Source organism: Nothobranchius furzeri, chromosome 9, assembly GCF_043380555.1.
Source record: "Nothobranchius furzeri strain GRZ-AD chromosome 9, NfurGRZ-RIMD1, whole genome shotgun sequence".
Lineage (NCBI taxonomy): Eukaryota > Metazoa > Chordata > Actinopteri > Cyprinodontiformes > Nothobranchiidae > Nothobranchius > Nothobranchius furzeri.
Genome location: NC_091749.1, coordinates 7,703,064 through 7,717,734, shown reverse-complemented (window position 1 = coordinate 7,717,734; position 14,671 = coordinate 7,703,064). Strand labels below are relative to the sequence as shown.

Sequence of the window (14,671 nt, the reverse complement as noted above, 5' to 3'; positions counted from 1 at the left end):
CAAAGCTACAAAAATCCTCTCCTGGGACCTGGTTACAACATTACCTCGTTGATCACGTGCTGCAGGGAGCCATCCACAGCCTTCTGCTGCCCCCCCAGGACCTGAAATCAGAGAGAAACCTCAGCAGGGTCTAAAGGTCAGAGGTAAGTGGAGAGGAAACCCAGCAGGCGACTGCAGGATTCTCTAGTGACACTGCTTCAGTCGGGTAGGTCTCCTACCTGAGGTGTGCCATGTTCCTGACACTTCTGTAAGAAGCAAACAAAAACATTAGCTCATTTATGTAATGTGATTACTTATTTAAAGCTGGAACGAGTCACTCTCAGCTGATACACACACCTACACCCGTTAAGGTCTAATCCACCCTGGCCTACCTGCACAACTTTGCTGTGTACAACAGTGCCAATGGCGCTTGCGCAGAGCCTCGAGCTGAGTCCTTTGAAGAGACCACCTTTTCCATCAACCCTAACGATGTGCTTTGCTGGAACACAAACAGAAACCACAGGTTAGGTCGGAACGGTCGTGAAGCACAGGGAGCTGTGCAGCCAGCAGTGAATCGGACCTATTGCAGGTCAGGGTCGGACTCCACCGGGGTTCTCTTCAGAACCACAGGACAGAGTTTCTAGGCCCAGATTTAGTGGCTAGAAGATCTGTGGATGATAAGTTCCTCTGAGCTCCATCAGTCTGTGACCTTCAGCTCGTTCTGAGAACCGAGTGTGAAGCTGCTGGGATGAAGGTCAGCACCTCCAAATCAGAGTCCATGGCTACTGACTACTTGCCAACTCCAGGTCAGGGTAGAGGTCCAACCACAAGCCATCGCATATGGTCACGACCTTTGGTAATGACCCAAAGAAAAGATTGCTAACAAAATGTGTTTTGTCTGTAGGACGGCTGCGCTTAGCCTTAGATAGGGCGAGGAGCTCAGACAAGTGGGAGACTTGGAGTAGAGTCGCTCCTCCTCCACGTCGAGGTCTGGGGAAGTGTTTCAGGCTTTTGCTGTCAGCAGCAGGAACCCAAGTCTCCTAGGACATGTTGGAGGGCTTATATCTCAACCTAGGCCAGGAAATGCTGTGGGACACCACCTGAGGAGCTGGTGGAGGGGAGGACAGCCTGGACCTGCCTGCTAGGGCTGCTGCCTCTTAGACCTGGACCTGGAAAATACCAAGTATGAGATGGCTCAGCAAAGTAAATAAACACAATCAGGTTTCTACAGCCGCTGACAAGCTGTTCAGTGTAACGTGACCACAACGTTGGTTCTACTCTAAAACAGATGACTGGATCCAGCAGAACCTCAACCTGAGCTGAAAACATCATCCGGCGAGACGTCTTCAATCATCAATGTAACGAGCGTCGCACTATGCGTTACTAAACTATGTGGTCCAGAGGGCTGTTCCACAAGCAAGCTCAGAAAACCGAGGCTTGTTACTTCAATCTGTGTGCCAGTTCACTGCAGGTGTCCTGATTCGGTTTCCCAAACGAAGCTCAGGCGGATTCAGTCCTCACCGAGTCAAGTGAGGAGTGACGAGCCTTGGGCGCATCCACAGGCAGACCCTGCTAATCGATGCTAGATAAATGAGAATGGAAGGAAAGGACAGAGCCTCGTTCATCTCCCAGATGTAGGAAGAATTATTCATTCGTGCCTACGAGGACTACAAAGCTATCAGAACTACAACAGAGACTGCCTGTTTGATTAAAGCTGTGTAACGCCATTTAGTAAGAATGCTCAGCGCTTACATGTTTCCATAGCAATGCCAGAGGTCCGCATCAGCTCTGTTTCTCCACATATTTTATAGTTTTCATAGTTTGTGTCTTTTTCATTTTTATGTTATTGGATGTTTAGAGACTTGAGCCCTTTACTTCTGCTGGGCAGCTCTTTTCTAGCCTGGCCTGCCAGACTCGTCCTCTGTTTAATTCTGCACAGTCTGGTAACTCGCCCATGCAGATACCACCACCCCCTGAGATTTCGAACCGAGCCAATAGGAGGGAGAAGACGTTGGCTTTATCAGTGGCTGTTTACACGGAGCTTTAACGGGAGATGTCGTCAGAATCGGAGCAGGAATTCGCCCACAATTTCGGTGCTGAAGGACCACAACCATATAATTTTGAGCTAACCGCAACACCTGATGCTGGCTGTCAAGAGAGGGATTATTTAAATGGTGTTGGAAGGGATACTGAGTCGTGGGAAAGTCAATATGCACACAGAATGGGCAACATGAACCGGTAAGGAGTTGCCTAAAGTCACCAAGGCTGCCCTTTGTCACAGATTCTGTTCATAACCTTTATGGACAGGATTTCTAGGAGCCGCCAAGGTGTGGAGAGGATCTGTTTTGGTGGCTGAAGATTGGGTCTCAGCTTTTTGCAGATGATGTGGTCCTGTTGGCTTCATCAGAAAGTGATCTCCAGCTTTTGCTGAAGCAGTTTGCAGTGGAGTGTTAAGTGGCTAGGAAGAGAACCAGCTCCTCTAAATCTGAGACCATGGCCTTGAATCAGAAAAGGTAGAATGCCTTCTGCGGGTCATGGATGAGGTCCTGCCTCAAGTGCAGGAATTTAAGTATCTCTGGGTCTTGTTCACAAGTGAGAGAAAGACGGAGCGCAAGATCTATTTTCTTTCATCATGCAATGATGCATTTTCTGTTCTGAATCTTGGCTTTCAGAGAATTTGAAAGAAATATTTAATATCCCAAACTATAACTCAGTACACCGTTAAACAACAACTAGATGTGGGGGAGGAGTGTACATTTGTTCATGCTCAGTTTGATTTTAAGAGACAACCTTGCTTTAAAAGCAGATGTGGATGATGTGGAATCTCTTTCTGGAACCCTAATGTTTTAAATGGGAAGTATGTTATTGTAAGAGTTAGTTACCGGCGAACCTCAGGAATTTAACTAAAGTCTACACTTGTTATCAGCAGAAAGAGAAAGCCTCGTTATAACTTAGGGAACTTCAATCTCCATCAACGTAGAAACGGCCTGCTGCATCAGTGTGCCACCCATGACACTGGTGGTGTCTTTTAGTTATCAGGCTCCTCTCTTACGGAACCAGCTCCCAGCTTTAGTCCGTGAGGCAGACACCTTGTATACTTTTAAGAATAGGCTCAAAACATTTTTATTTGATAGGGTCTATGGTTAAAATCTGATGTTAGCCTAAATCTGGACAAGTGGGGGAGTACAGGGAGGTGGAGTGTACAGTCGGTAAAGACAGCTCTCCCTTGCTCTGCCTCCAACATGCCTCCATCTAAAAGGCTAGGTTATCCAGAGTTATCTCTGTAGTTACAGGTGCTGGCCAGTAAATTAGAATATCATCAAAAGGTTGAAAATATTTCAGTAATTCCATTCAAAACGTGAAACTTGTACATTATATTCATGCAATGCACACAGACCAATGTATTTCCGATGTTTATTACGTTTAATTTTGATATTTATAGGTGACAACCAATGAAAACATCAAATCTGGTATCTCAGAAAATTAGAATATTCTAAAGGCCAATGAAAAAATGTTTGTTTCTCTAATGTTGGCCAACTGAAAAGAATGAACATGAAAAGAATGTGCATGTATAGCACTCAATACTTAGTCGGGGCTCCTTTTGCCTCAATAACTGCAGTAATGCGGCGTGGCATGGACTCGATCAGTCTGTGGCACTGCTCAGGTGTTATGAGAGCCCAGGTTGCTCTGATAGTCGTCTTCAGCTCCTCTGCATTGTTGGGTCTAGCGTATTGCATCCTCCGCTTCACAATACCCCATAGATTTTCTATGGGGTTAAGGTCAGGCGAGTTTGCTGGCCAATCAAGGACAGGGATACCATGGTCCTTGAACCAGGTGCTGGTGGTTTTGGCACTGTGTGCAGGTGCCAAGTCCTGTTGAAAGGTGAAGTCTGCATCCCCATAAAGTTGGTCAGCAGCAGGAAGCATGAAGTGCTCTAAAACTTCCTGGTAGACGGCTGCATTGACCCTGGACCTCAGGAAACAGAGTGGGCCAACACCGGCAGATGACATGGCACCCCACACCATCACTGACGGTGGAAACTTTACACTGGACCTCATGCAACGTGGATTCTGTGCTTCTCCGCTCTTCCTCCAGACTCTGGGTCCTTGATTTCCAAAGGAAATGCAGAACTTGCTTTCATCAGAAAACATAACTTTGGACCACTCAGCATCAGTCCAGTCCTTTTTGTCCTTGGCCCAGGCGAGACGCTTCTTGCGCTGTTTCTTGTTCAAGAGTGGCTTGACACACGGAATGCGACACCTGAATCCCATGTCTTTCATGAGTCTCCTCGTGGTGGTTCTTGAAGCGCTGACTCCAGCTGCAGTCCACTCTTTGTGGATCTCCCCCACATTTTTGAATGGGTTTGTCGTCACAATTCTCTGCAGGGTGCGGTTATCCCTAGAGCTTGTACACTTTTTTCTACCACATTTTTTCCGTCCCTTCGCCTGTCTGTTAATGTGCTTGGACACAGAGCTCTGCGAACAGCCAGCTTCTTTAGCAATCACCTTTTGTGTCTTGCCCTCCTTGTGCAAGGTGTCAATGATTGTCTTTTGGACAGCTGTTAAGTCAGAAGTCTTCCCCATGATTGTGGTGCCTTCAAAACAAGACTGAGGGACCTTTTAAAGGCCTTTGCAGGTGTTTTGAGTAAATCAGCTGATTAGAGTGGCAGCAGGTGTCTTCTATATTCAGCCTTTTCAGAATATTCTAATGTTTTGAGATACCAAATTTGGAGTTTTCATTAGTTGTCACTTATGAATATCAAATTTAAATGTAATGAACATTGGAAATACATTGGTCTGTGTGCATTGCATGAATATAATGTACAAGTTTCACGTTTTGAATGGAATTACTGAAATATTTTCAACCTTTTGATGATATTCTAATTTACTGGCCAGCACCTGTATGCTGCTATAGGCTTAGACTGCTGGAGGACACACTGACCACTTTCCACACTCGACTACTTTCTTCTACAATCTGCTCTTTAACTGTATTATTTTCTGCAATTTCAGCTGTTAACTTTATTTTTTCTCTAAGTGTTTTTCTCCCCAGAAGAAGCTACAACGATGTTCTGCTGAGCTGTGGTGGCCTCATGGAGGGGACCATCGGCTAGCACACTGCTGATAACCACTTAAACATTCTCCCTCTCCTGATAACAATATTTTACTTTCTTTGACATTGAATGCACTACTACTAGTTTACCCGTTTAATTATAGATTCACTAGGATAAATACAATAAAGTTTATCTTTCACCAAATAGAATATTTACTAAGAAATCACAATGTAACCATAGAAACACTACTTGGTGTGTGTGTGTGTGTGTGTGTGTGTGTGTGTGTGTGTGTGTGTGTGTGTGTGTGTGTGTGTGTGTGCGTGTGTGTGTGTCTGCTTATTCTGAGCCAGGATCCTCTGGAGGTTTCTTCCTGTTAAAAGGGAGTTTTCCTCTCCACTGTCGCTGCATGCTTGCTTAGTATGAGGATTGCTGTAAAGACTCTGACTCTAGTCAGTGACTCGATGCAACCTGCTGGGTTCCTTATATAGGAAACTTTGTACTGATTGGCTTAATGAACTGACCTGTATTGGAATGTTTATTATGTGAAGGTCCTTGAGGCGACTCTTGTCGTGATTTGGCGCTTTATAAATAAACTTGTATTGAATTAAAAGTAACTACATTTGTTGATTTGTTCCAACCGTAACAGCCCAACCACCAGCTCCACCTCTTTTCCCATTTTTGGATTGTCTGGGCGTGTGAAATGGTCAAAATGGCGGTGGTGGTAACCTCCCAAATGGAAACAAAACCTTATAATTCAAGCTAATGGACATGCATTGTCCATTATATATGTCGATGGCGTGTCCTCAAAACCTCCTCTGCTGCTGTGGGACACACACACACACACACACACACACACACACACACACACACACACACACACACACACACACACACACACACACACACACACACACACACACACACAGGCTGACAGTTGTTCACTGTATACACACTGCTTTTTCCTCACACTGAACAGCTGTCCGCCAGCTGTGGTTGACTATGTGAAGTGCGTTGAGACGACTCTTGTCGTGATTAGGCGCTATATAAGTAAATTTGAATTGAATTGAAAAGATTTTATTAGTTTGTCAATGTCAAGTTTATTTATAAAGCACATTTCCAACAATCAGAGACTGCACAAAGTGCTGTACACAGACAAGCAGTAAAAAGTAAAATGATAAAACACCGAGAGCCTTCCAGTTGACCATAAAATTACTTTACGTTAAAATCAGTTAAAAGCAAGGGTAAAAAGGTAGGTTTTTAAAAGAGACATAAAAGCAGAAAGGCTGTTAGCAGACCTAATCTGTAGGGGAAGGCTGTTCCAGAGCTTAGGAGCGGCCACAAAAAAGGCTCTGTCGCCTCTGGACTTCAGCCTAGACTTGGGAACAGAAAGTAGATGTAGAGAGGATGATCGGAGGTTTCGTTTGGGGACATGAGTGTTTAACAGTTCCGACAGATAAGGAGGGGCCAAATTGTATTGTGCCTTAAAACAGATCAGTAGCACTTTAAAGTGATCGGGAGCCAGTGAAGAGCTTGTAAGACTGGTGTTATGTGATCCCTGCGCCTCCTACCTGTCAGCAAACGGGCTGAGCCACCTGCAAGCGGTGAATTGACGACTGCTCGAGCCCATGATATAGAGAGTCGCAGTTGTAATGGAAATGAAGGGTATTACAATTTAATTAATGCCCAGAGATATTAATGATCCATACCTGGCATGGGTCCCATCTCTGGACACTGGGCCTTTCTTAAATCAGAAGAGTGGTTCTTTTTATTACGGGGAAATTTAAATTAAACACTTTGCATGCACTGAGAGACAAGAGAAGAGAGAGAGAGACCTTGGAACGTTTAAGAAAAATGTATTATCTAAGTAATTTTAAACAATTAACAGGAATCTCTAGAGATGGATGCGAATGGAATGTAATGAGGTGGAGTGTGTGTTGGTGCGATGTCGGATCAGAACCTCCGTCTGGAGAAGCGAGTCTGAGTGGGAGATGTTGTTTTGTTCCTAACTGAACGACGTTTGAACTTTAGTTAGGAAAGACATGAGACGCTATCTGTGCTGTTCTACTTTACCCGTCAGGGAGACTCCCGTACAGATCAGGCTGCCACGTCCACGGACCCTCTGGTACTGGAACCGAACGAAGCAGCGTCCTCAGCACGACAAGCCAGTCTATGGATAGTCTCCAGGTAAAAACGGCAGGTGACCCCCACTTTGGGTCAGCGAGTTCAGCTTTTATTCTGAAGGAACCATTGTTTTGTTGGTAACAAAGACAGGATTTTCCAGCTTGACAGTTTGTGGCTTAAAAGTAAAACGTACAGATGGCCGGTCCGTACTTCACATAGCAATGATGGACATCAGATGATCTTGAGGGCTGGCTGAATACTAAACACAAAATTAGGGATGCACCGATGGATCGGCATTTGATCCCAATCGGCCGATAGCGCCCCTATCGGTTTTCTTCGGAGTTTTCAAAATAGATCAAAGCAGACCGATCAGGTAGGGTTGTCACGGTAACCGGTGTAGCAGTAAACCCCGGTAAAAAAGTTGACAATAATAATAAACATCTTGTTTTTACAAAAACTATATTATCTCGGTGGGTTTACCGTGGCTGCGGTGTAGGCGCGGTGACCCTTACCAGCCACCATATCATCTGCTGAAGTTGCCGGCGGCACATGTGCACTTTGTTGTTTACAACCAAAACTTTCTTGAAGCTAAAGCTGAAATAATGACCAAAGGAGGGGACGGCAGCGCTAAGGAGGACAATTTTTATCCCTCAAAGAAGACAAAGTGGGAAGTACGGGCATCTTTTGGATATTTGAAGAATGCCGAGGGACAGTTGATAGAAGACGACTATCCTGTTTGCAGCACGTGCAGAAAAATTCAATTCAAGTTTATTTATATAGCGCCAAATCACGACAAGAGTCGTCTCAAGGCACTTCACATAATAAACATTCTAATTCACAGTTCATTAAGCCAATCAGAAATAATGTTTCCTTTATAAGGAACCCAGCAAATTGCATCAAGTCACTGACTAGTGTCAGTGACTATACAGCAATCCTCATATAGGCAAAAAGTGTCTGTGAAAGGCCGCAACGCTTCAAATCTCATGACACATCTGCGTGACCATCACCCACAACTCTGCAGTCAACGCAAGGCAAGCTAACGTTAGCGTTTTAGTTAAAATGCGTGATCCGAGGATTTGGGTTGAGGGAGAACGCAACGAGTCGCTATATAAAGCAGCCGCAGCGCCGCTACCTGCATATAAACCGTGTCGCGGACACCGCCATGTTGAAATGACGCTATGCATTATGGGGCTCCCAGGGGCAGATAAGAGTTGGTCTCTCTCCGAGAATAATTATGAATTTAACAACGATTACTGCCTGATGACATTTTCCCACATCTGCAAAGCTCACTGGAAGGACACAAACTGAGGACAATATTTTCCTGATATAGGGTTTATTACTCAAGTAAGGGTAAAAAAGTATCTGATTAGAAGGCTACTTGAGTACTGAGTATCATCTGATCTAATATTTTTAAATGATGACATCAAACAGCCATAAAATAAGAGGTTATGGGCAAATATTGGTATTTTAAAGACTAAAGGGGAAAAATGTAAACAAATAAACAACATAATTACAAAATAACACATTTTAGGCTAAATTTAGACACAAACTGAGGACAATTTTTCCTGACATACAGGGTTTATTTAGTTGTGTGAAAATGTAGCACGTTTAAAAAAATACCGCGATAATACCGAAAACCTTGGTTATTTTGGTCACAATAACCGTGAGGTTAAATTTTCACACCGTGACAACCCTAATACGGACCATTTTAGATTAGGTTACATTTCCTTTATTCCCAGATTATGTAGTTTGTAGCACTCATTATAATGTTGTAGAAAATTTCTGGCCAATCCACGTGATCGGTATCGGTGATCAGCATTCTTTGATATCTGTATTGGTGATCGGCAGCAAAAAACCTGATCGGTGCATCCCTAGTAAGTGAATTTGTGGGATGAATAAACTCTATTCTATTCTAAAACAAAGTTATGTCTGGGTGAAAATGATTTCACATGTATGGATCAGCGATTTTATGTAAAATGTCAAAAACCTGACGTATGAAACCTGCGGTGGCCTCTCGTATGATGATAAATCTCACCTGTGCATACCCAGGAGCTCGTGTCCGTTCTCAGTCGTTTATATACAGGAACTCCCTCAATTACCCATATTTGGTCACGCTATGTCCTGAGCTCGTGAGGGATTCCCTGCTTTCTACCCAGAGAGAAAAAAAACCTCTGTTGCAAGACTGAGACACTGGCCGCCAAAGTGCAGAGGTTACGAACGCAGTCGGGACAGAGGAGAGGTTCCTGTCGGGAATAAATAAAAACTTTCATCTGATAAATCACAGAGTAACGGGTTTTCATTTACCATTAAGGAGTCGTTCTGGATGGAGTTAGTTTTATTTGGACATGTTGTCTGAGAGTGCAGCCTCTTAGCTTAGATGTTTTTTATCGCATCAGGTTTAAGGTCCTCATGTTTGTGTTCAAGGCGTTAAACACAGGGGCTCCTAAATATCTTTCCGATGTCATCCACCAGCATGTCCCGGTGCGTTCCCTTAGGTCAGCTGACCAGAGATTACTAACTGTGCCTAGGTACAGCCTGAAGTCTCGTGGTAGTCGAGCTTTTTCAGTACTTGGACCAAGTCTCTGGAATGAGCTGCCAGCCGATGTAAAACAGGCCAAGTCATTAGAAACCTTTAAAGGAAGACTGAAAACACATCTGTTCTCGCTGGCTTTTGGACGTTGAAGTTGGGGGAAGTAGGCCGGATATGGACTGTGAACTGGCACTCAGGTTTTTGTACTGTATTTTAAAATGGATTTCTTATTGTATTTTTATAGGATTTATTACGGTATTTTACAGGGATTTTTTAGTGTATTTTAATGGATTTATTAATGTATTTTAATGGTCATATCTCTGTCCTATTGTGTGGCATTTTATTGATGTACAGCGCTTTGTTTGTCCATTCTGGCCATGTGAAAGCGCTCTATAAATAAAGTTGATTTGATTTGATTTAGCTGTCATTCACTCTGGTTACCATGGCAACCGGTCAAGTTTGAGTCGACTAAACCTAAGACTAAGATTAAAACTAAAAGCCTGCCAAAACCAACACGGCATCAGCATTAGCAAGCCCACCACACAGCAAAACTCCTTCAGCCTTGTGTAATTTGTAGTAGGGTTGTCACGATACTAAAGTTTCAAACTCGATTTCGATACTATTTAAAAACACCAATTTATTGAACAAGTATATTAAAAAAATAACATTCCTCAATTTATATTGCAAAAATTCAATGTTAAGAATTAAGTGTGTAAAGTGCTTAAACATTTCAAGTATCAGCATTTTTTAAAGCGTGCATACAAAAACTGGCAAAAGTTAACACTTTAAATCATGAATTGTCTCACTATATATACACTATTTGCAGAGTGATGTTCTGCTGCTTAAACTCTGTTTAAGGTGCATTTTTGTCATAAGATGTAATGCCAAATGTTTTGTTCTGTACTTTTGAACAACTCTGTTGGTCAATAAAGGGAGAAAACACATTTCTCCACAGTAGGACAAAGGTACATCTACCGGTAATCTTAATAAAAACAGATTGGCGCACGGCAGTGACGTCATTTAAAGCGCTGGTTAGATTAGCCGCGGCCAGTCTGTTCACGCCTAGAAATCCCAGACTAGCTCCAAACGAACAGGGGAATCATGTTAATTATTCCTAACAAAACCTTTCGACATTGAGATGTTTTGGTGCAGATAATGTCTTATTTCGAGGCTGCACCATGGGTTCCCGTCCGCACCCGTTATATGGATGTACACTGATGGCGATTCGCCGATGGATCTAAATACCCCGGGGAATCCAAGTAGCACCAAAGTTGTCAGTGTGAGTAAACAAACGTACTGCATGCTAGAAATTAAGTCCGGGTTGCAATAAACGGGAGTTTCCTTTAAGCACATAAGCGTGAATATACAACTACATGTCGGACTTGGTATGCTAATGAAGTTGGGCTGTGAAGCGCCTCCCAAATTCGCTGTTTACGTTTTTGTTTACTTGGCAGACAAAACTTGGATCGAAGACAACTCGCGTGGGAAATTGCTATGTAGCCATGCGGCGTCTTCTTCTTCTGTTTGTCCGGGAGGCGGAGGCTGCATCTGGCTGTCGTGCGTGTCGGTGTACTTGAAGAAGGCTGTGTATAATAGTCCATAATATCAATACCACAGGGATGGAATATCTAATTTAGATACCTAGATATAAATCGATACTAAAAGTCGTATCGATTTTTTTGACAACACTAATTTGTAGAGATCAAACATCAACGTTGCAGAGCAGACAAGAGTCTGTGGTAGAGTCGCATTTCTGTTAGCCAATCAGAGGCAAGATGTCAAAATACCAGGAAATAAGAATCCTGTTGTGTGAATCTCTTCCTGATCTAGATCCTGAAACAGCATCAGGGATTTTGTACCCAGAGGACAAGGCATTCATTCCTACTAGAGACCACAGCACACGCAACACCGTTAAAGGAAAACCACGCTCATCAGCTAAGTTTCACTTAACCAAGTTCAGTTAGTAAATACAGATTTCCAAAAGAACACATGGTCTATAACTTAGTGAACACATTATTGCAACGTTTTAAAATATGACTTCTAACTTCACGCGGACTAGAGGATAATAACTTGAGACTTGCAAAACAATGACTTGGTGCTACTTCTTCCAACCACTGACGAGAAAATGGGATGTAATATGTGTCACATGCCTCGTCCAATCATATTGACCAATCTTCAACCAGCCTTGCTGCTAGCATGCCATGGAGCAGGTCTGTCCTCCAGTATGTGTTACCATGGTGACTGAGAGGGGCTTCGGGTTAGCCACGTTTATGGAAACAGAATTGGAGAAATTTAGCTGAGATTTTCAAATAGAGCCTGGCTTTTGGAATTACACGGCTTTGTGGAACAGCCTTCAGGAAACCAGACCGAGGATTACAGGTGAAGCAGTGGTCACCTCCAGGTGGGTCTGCAGAAGGCCCTTCAGCTGAGGTTCACAGCTGCTCTAGTACCAGTTAGCTCCTCTAGCTCCACCAGCACCGTGTTCGCTTCAGACCAGGCCCAAGAATACCGCCAAGAATCAACAGCAGACTGGACCGGTTCTACACTTCAACTGACCTGTGTGTGTGTGTGTGTGTGCGTGCGTGCGTCCACCAAAACCAGAACATTCAGCACACTGGGGCATGAGAGCGGGGACATACTTACCATAAGCAAACAGGCCGGGCAGCTGGTGGACCGGTCTGCCAAAGAGGTTCCGACCCAAGGTAGGGGGCAGCGGCTCATGTCCCACCTGATAACACACACACACACACACACACACTGTTAGTTTGTGGATTAACCAGGGGTATTCCAGAAAGCGAGTTTAGACCATCGGGGACCTCCTGATAAATCCCTGCTTGACAAAGCGCTCCCCTCCAGGTTTTGCCGGCTCCGATCCTCTATCAGGAATCGAGGCTCACACGCGTCCACAGGCAGACCCCATTAATCGATGCTAGATAAATGAGAATGGAAGTAAAGGACAGACCCTCCTTCTTCATCCAGACGGAGCAATAGTTATTCATTCATGTCCACGAGGATTACAGAGATATCAGAACTAAGATAGAGACCATGAGCTGTTTGATTAAATCTGTGTAGCCGGCGCTGTTCAGTTAGAACACACAGTTTACATGTTTCCATGGCAACACCGGAAGTCCGCTTCAGCTCTTGTCTCTCCACTTATTTTATCCAACTTTCATCATTTATATGTCGTTTTCATGTTCTGCTCCAGAGTCTGGATGTTTAGAGACTGGAGGACTTTGTGTTTGCTGAGCAGCAGTGAGTTTTAAGATTAGACGTTCGTGGTGGTCACATGACCCTAAAATTAACGCTGGAAACCGTTTAGTACACATATTACACACCCAGGAAAAAACATCACGTATAAATAAATATTAGTCTGACACGTGTGACCAGAGTAAATATATGTCACACCAATAAAGTATTTCCTTGTACATGTGTGGTTAGCAGCTGTAAGTAGTTTAAGGCTATTTAACAAATTTATAAAGAGGACAGCATGTTAATGATATGGGCCCATCCCAGACTAAAGCTGATAAATGTTAATCCAATTAGAGCTCATGATTGAACTCCACATTTATTAATTATTTAGCCAACAACAAAGCTGCAGCTGCTGCTACCGCTGTGGGCCACCGACTAGAAAAGGGGTGACGTCACTGGCCTCATCCAATCACAAAGCGTCTGAAGCCTAGCTTCTAGCCTCCCACGGACCAGGTGTGTTCTCCATCATGTGTTACCATGGTGACTGGGAGGATTTCAGTCTAGCCACGTTCTGAGAACCGATTTAGGGGCGGTTACACCAGAAATCTCACAAGAAAAACCTGGTTTTGGGAAAATTTCGCTCTCTGGAATACTCCCACGTCCCTGTGGCAGGGTGGAGAAACGAGGGCCCGGGCGGGATTCGATCCCCAGACTCCGGGTGAGAGTCATACGCTCTAACCAGTCAGCCAAAGGGACATCCCCTTGGCCAAGTAGCCAGGGCGCATGATCAATCGGGACATTGTGGCAGGATGCTCACACTGTCACATCCCTAACAAACCCGGATGTAGGGCCACTAACGTCATAATAACAGTAAACATTAGTGCAGCTAGCTAGCTACGCTGGAGGCAGCTAATGACCACAGTTAGCAGAATTAGCTATCTCTGGGGGAGCGGGAGCGACTAGTCCGGGAGACCTCTTGGGTCTGGCATCGGATGATTCCGTGTGTCTGCTTTCACAACACCAGCGCAGCTCAGTGAACTTCGGTCCAAACGCCACTTCCGCAAAGCTCGGTGTTTGAACCAGAAGGTCACGGGGACATTATTAACCAGAACCGTCTCACGGTCACCGGCACGTGTGCATTTACACGTTCAAAATCACAGACCCGACAAGTAACTACTGTAAGGTGTCCGACAACCGGTGTCTACTGGGCAGAGAAAAGTAGACGCTGTTTGACGGTACTTTCCTCTCAGGCCACTAAATCATTAACAGACAGTGGGACCGGGACCGACCCAGTCATCACGGTTCCGCTTGGCTGGTCTCTGCTCTCACCTGGATCAAGACTTTAATGTACATCAGAGGGTGGGAGAGGACGGTAAGCCCCGATCCCAGCAAGACCTGGCCGCACGTGTCCGCCATTTTTGGAGACAGCAGAAACCGGAAATGCGTTTCTTCTTGAAACAGAGACGTGTTGTGAACCGGTACTGCCCTCTATCGTTCATAGGAGTTATTCACAGGTAAGGTCAAGAAGACCTCCTCGTGTAAAACCCCTGATGTAAACAGAGACCGCAGAATCGGGTTAAAACTATTTATTACGTTATTATTTCTGGAGAAAAACAACCAGACACAGAAACAAAGAGTGGGGTGTGAGATAGTTTTGTAGAGCATTCTTACGACGTTGCATGAAATGCTCTTAACATTATGACAGCAAACGGTAAATTAGTAAAGTCAGAAAAAGCAAAATCCATATCGCCACATAGTTTAAAGCAGGTGCGATAACGATCTATATCACAATATATTCTCGT

The 14,671-nt window shown here is 44.3% G+C and overlaps 1 protein-coding gene across 2 annotated transcripts in view; it reads right to left on the bottom strand.

The window, feature by feature from the left end:
* The window catches only part of mtch2 (mitochondrial carrier homolog 2), a 39,928-nt gene extending 25,603 nt beyond the window's left edge, over window positions 1-14,325 (bottom strand). Inside the window, exons 1-5 of one of the 2 annotated variants that reach the window (XM_054735274.2) lie at window positions 14,199-14,325; window positions 12,324-12,408; window positions 372-478; window positions 219-245; window positions 45-101 (exon numbers count right to left, since the gene is read on the bottom strand). In XM_054735274.2, coding sequence (XP_054591249.1) covers window positions 45-101; window positions 219-245; window positions 372-478; window positions 12,324-12,408; window positions 14,199-14,285 — 363 coding nt within the window. In that variant the 5' untranslated portion in view covers window positions 14,286-14,325. Of the gene's footprint in view, window positions 1-44; window positions 102-218; window positions 246-371; window positions 479-559; window positions 699-12,323; window positions 12,409-14,198 lie in introns of those variants that run through there. The other variant, XM_054735275.2, reaches the window with a different exon arrangement.
* Window positions 14,326-14,671: the final 346 nt, after the last annotated feature.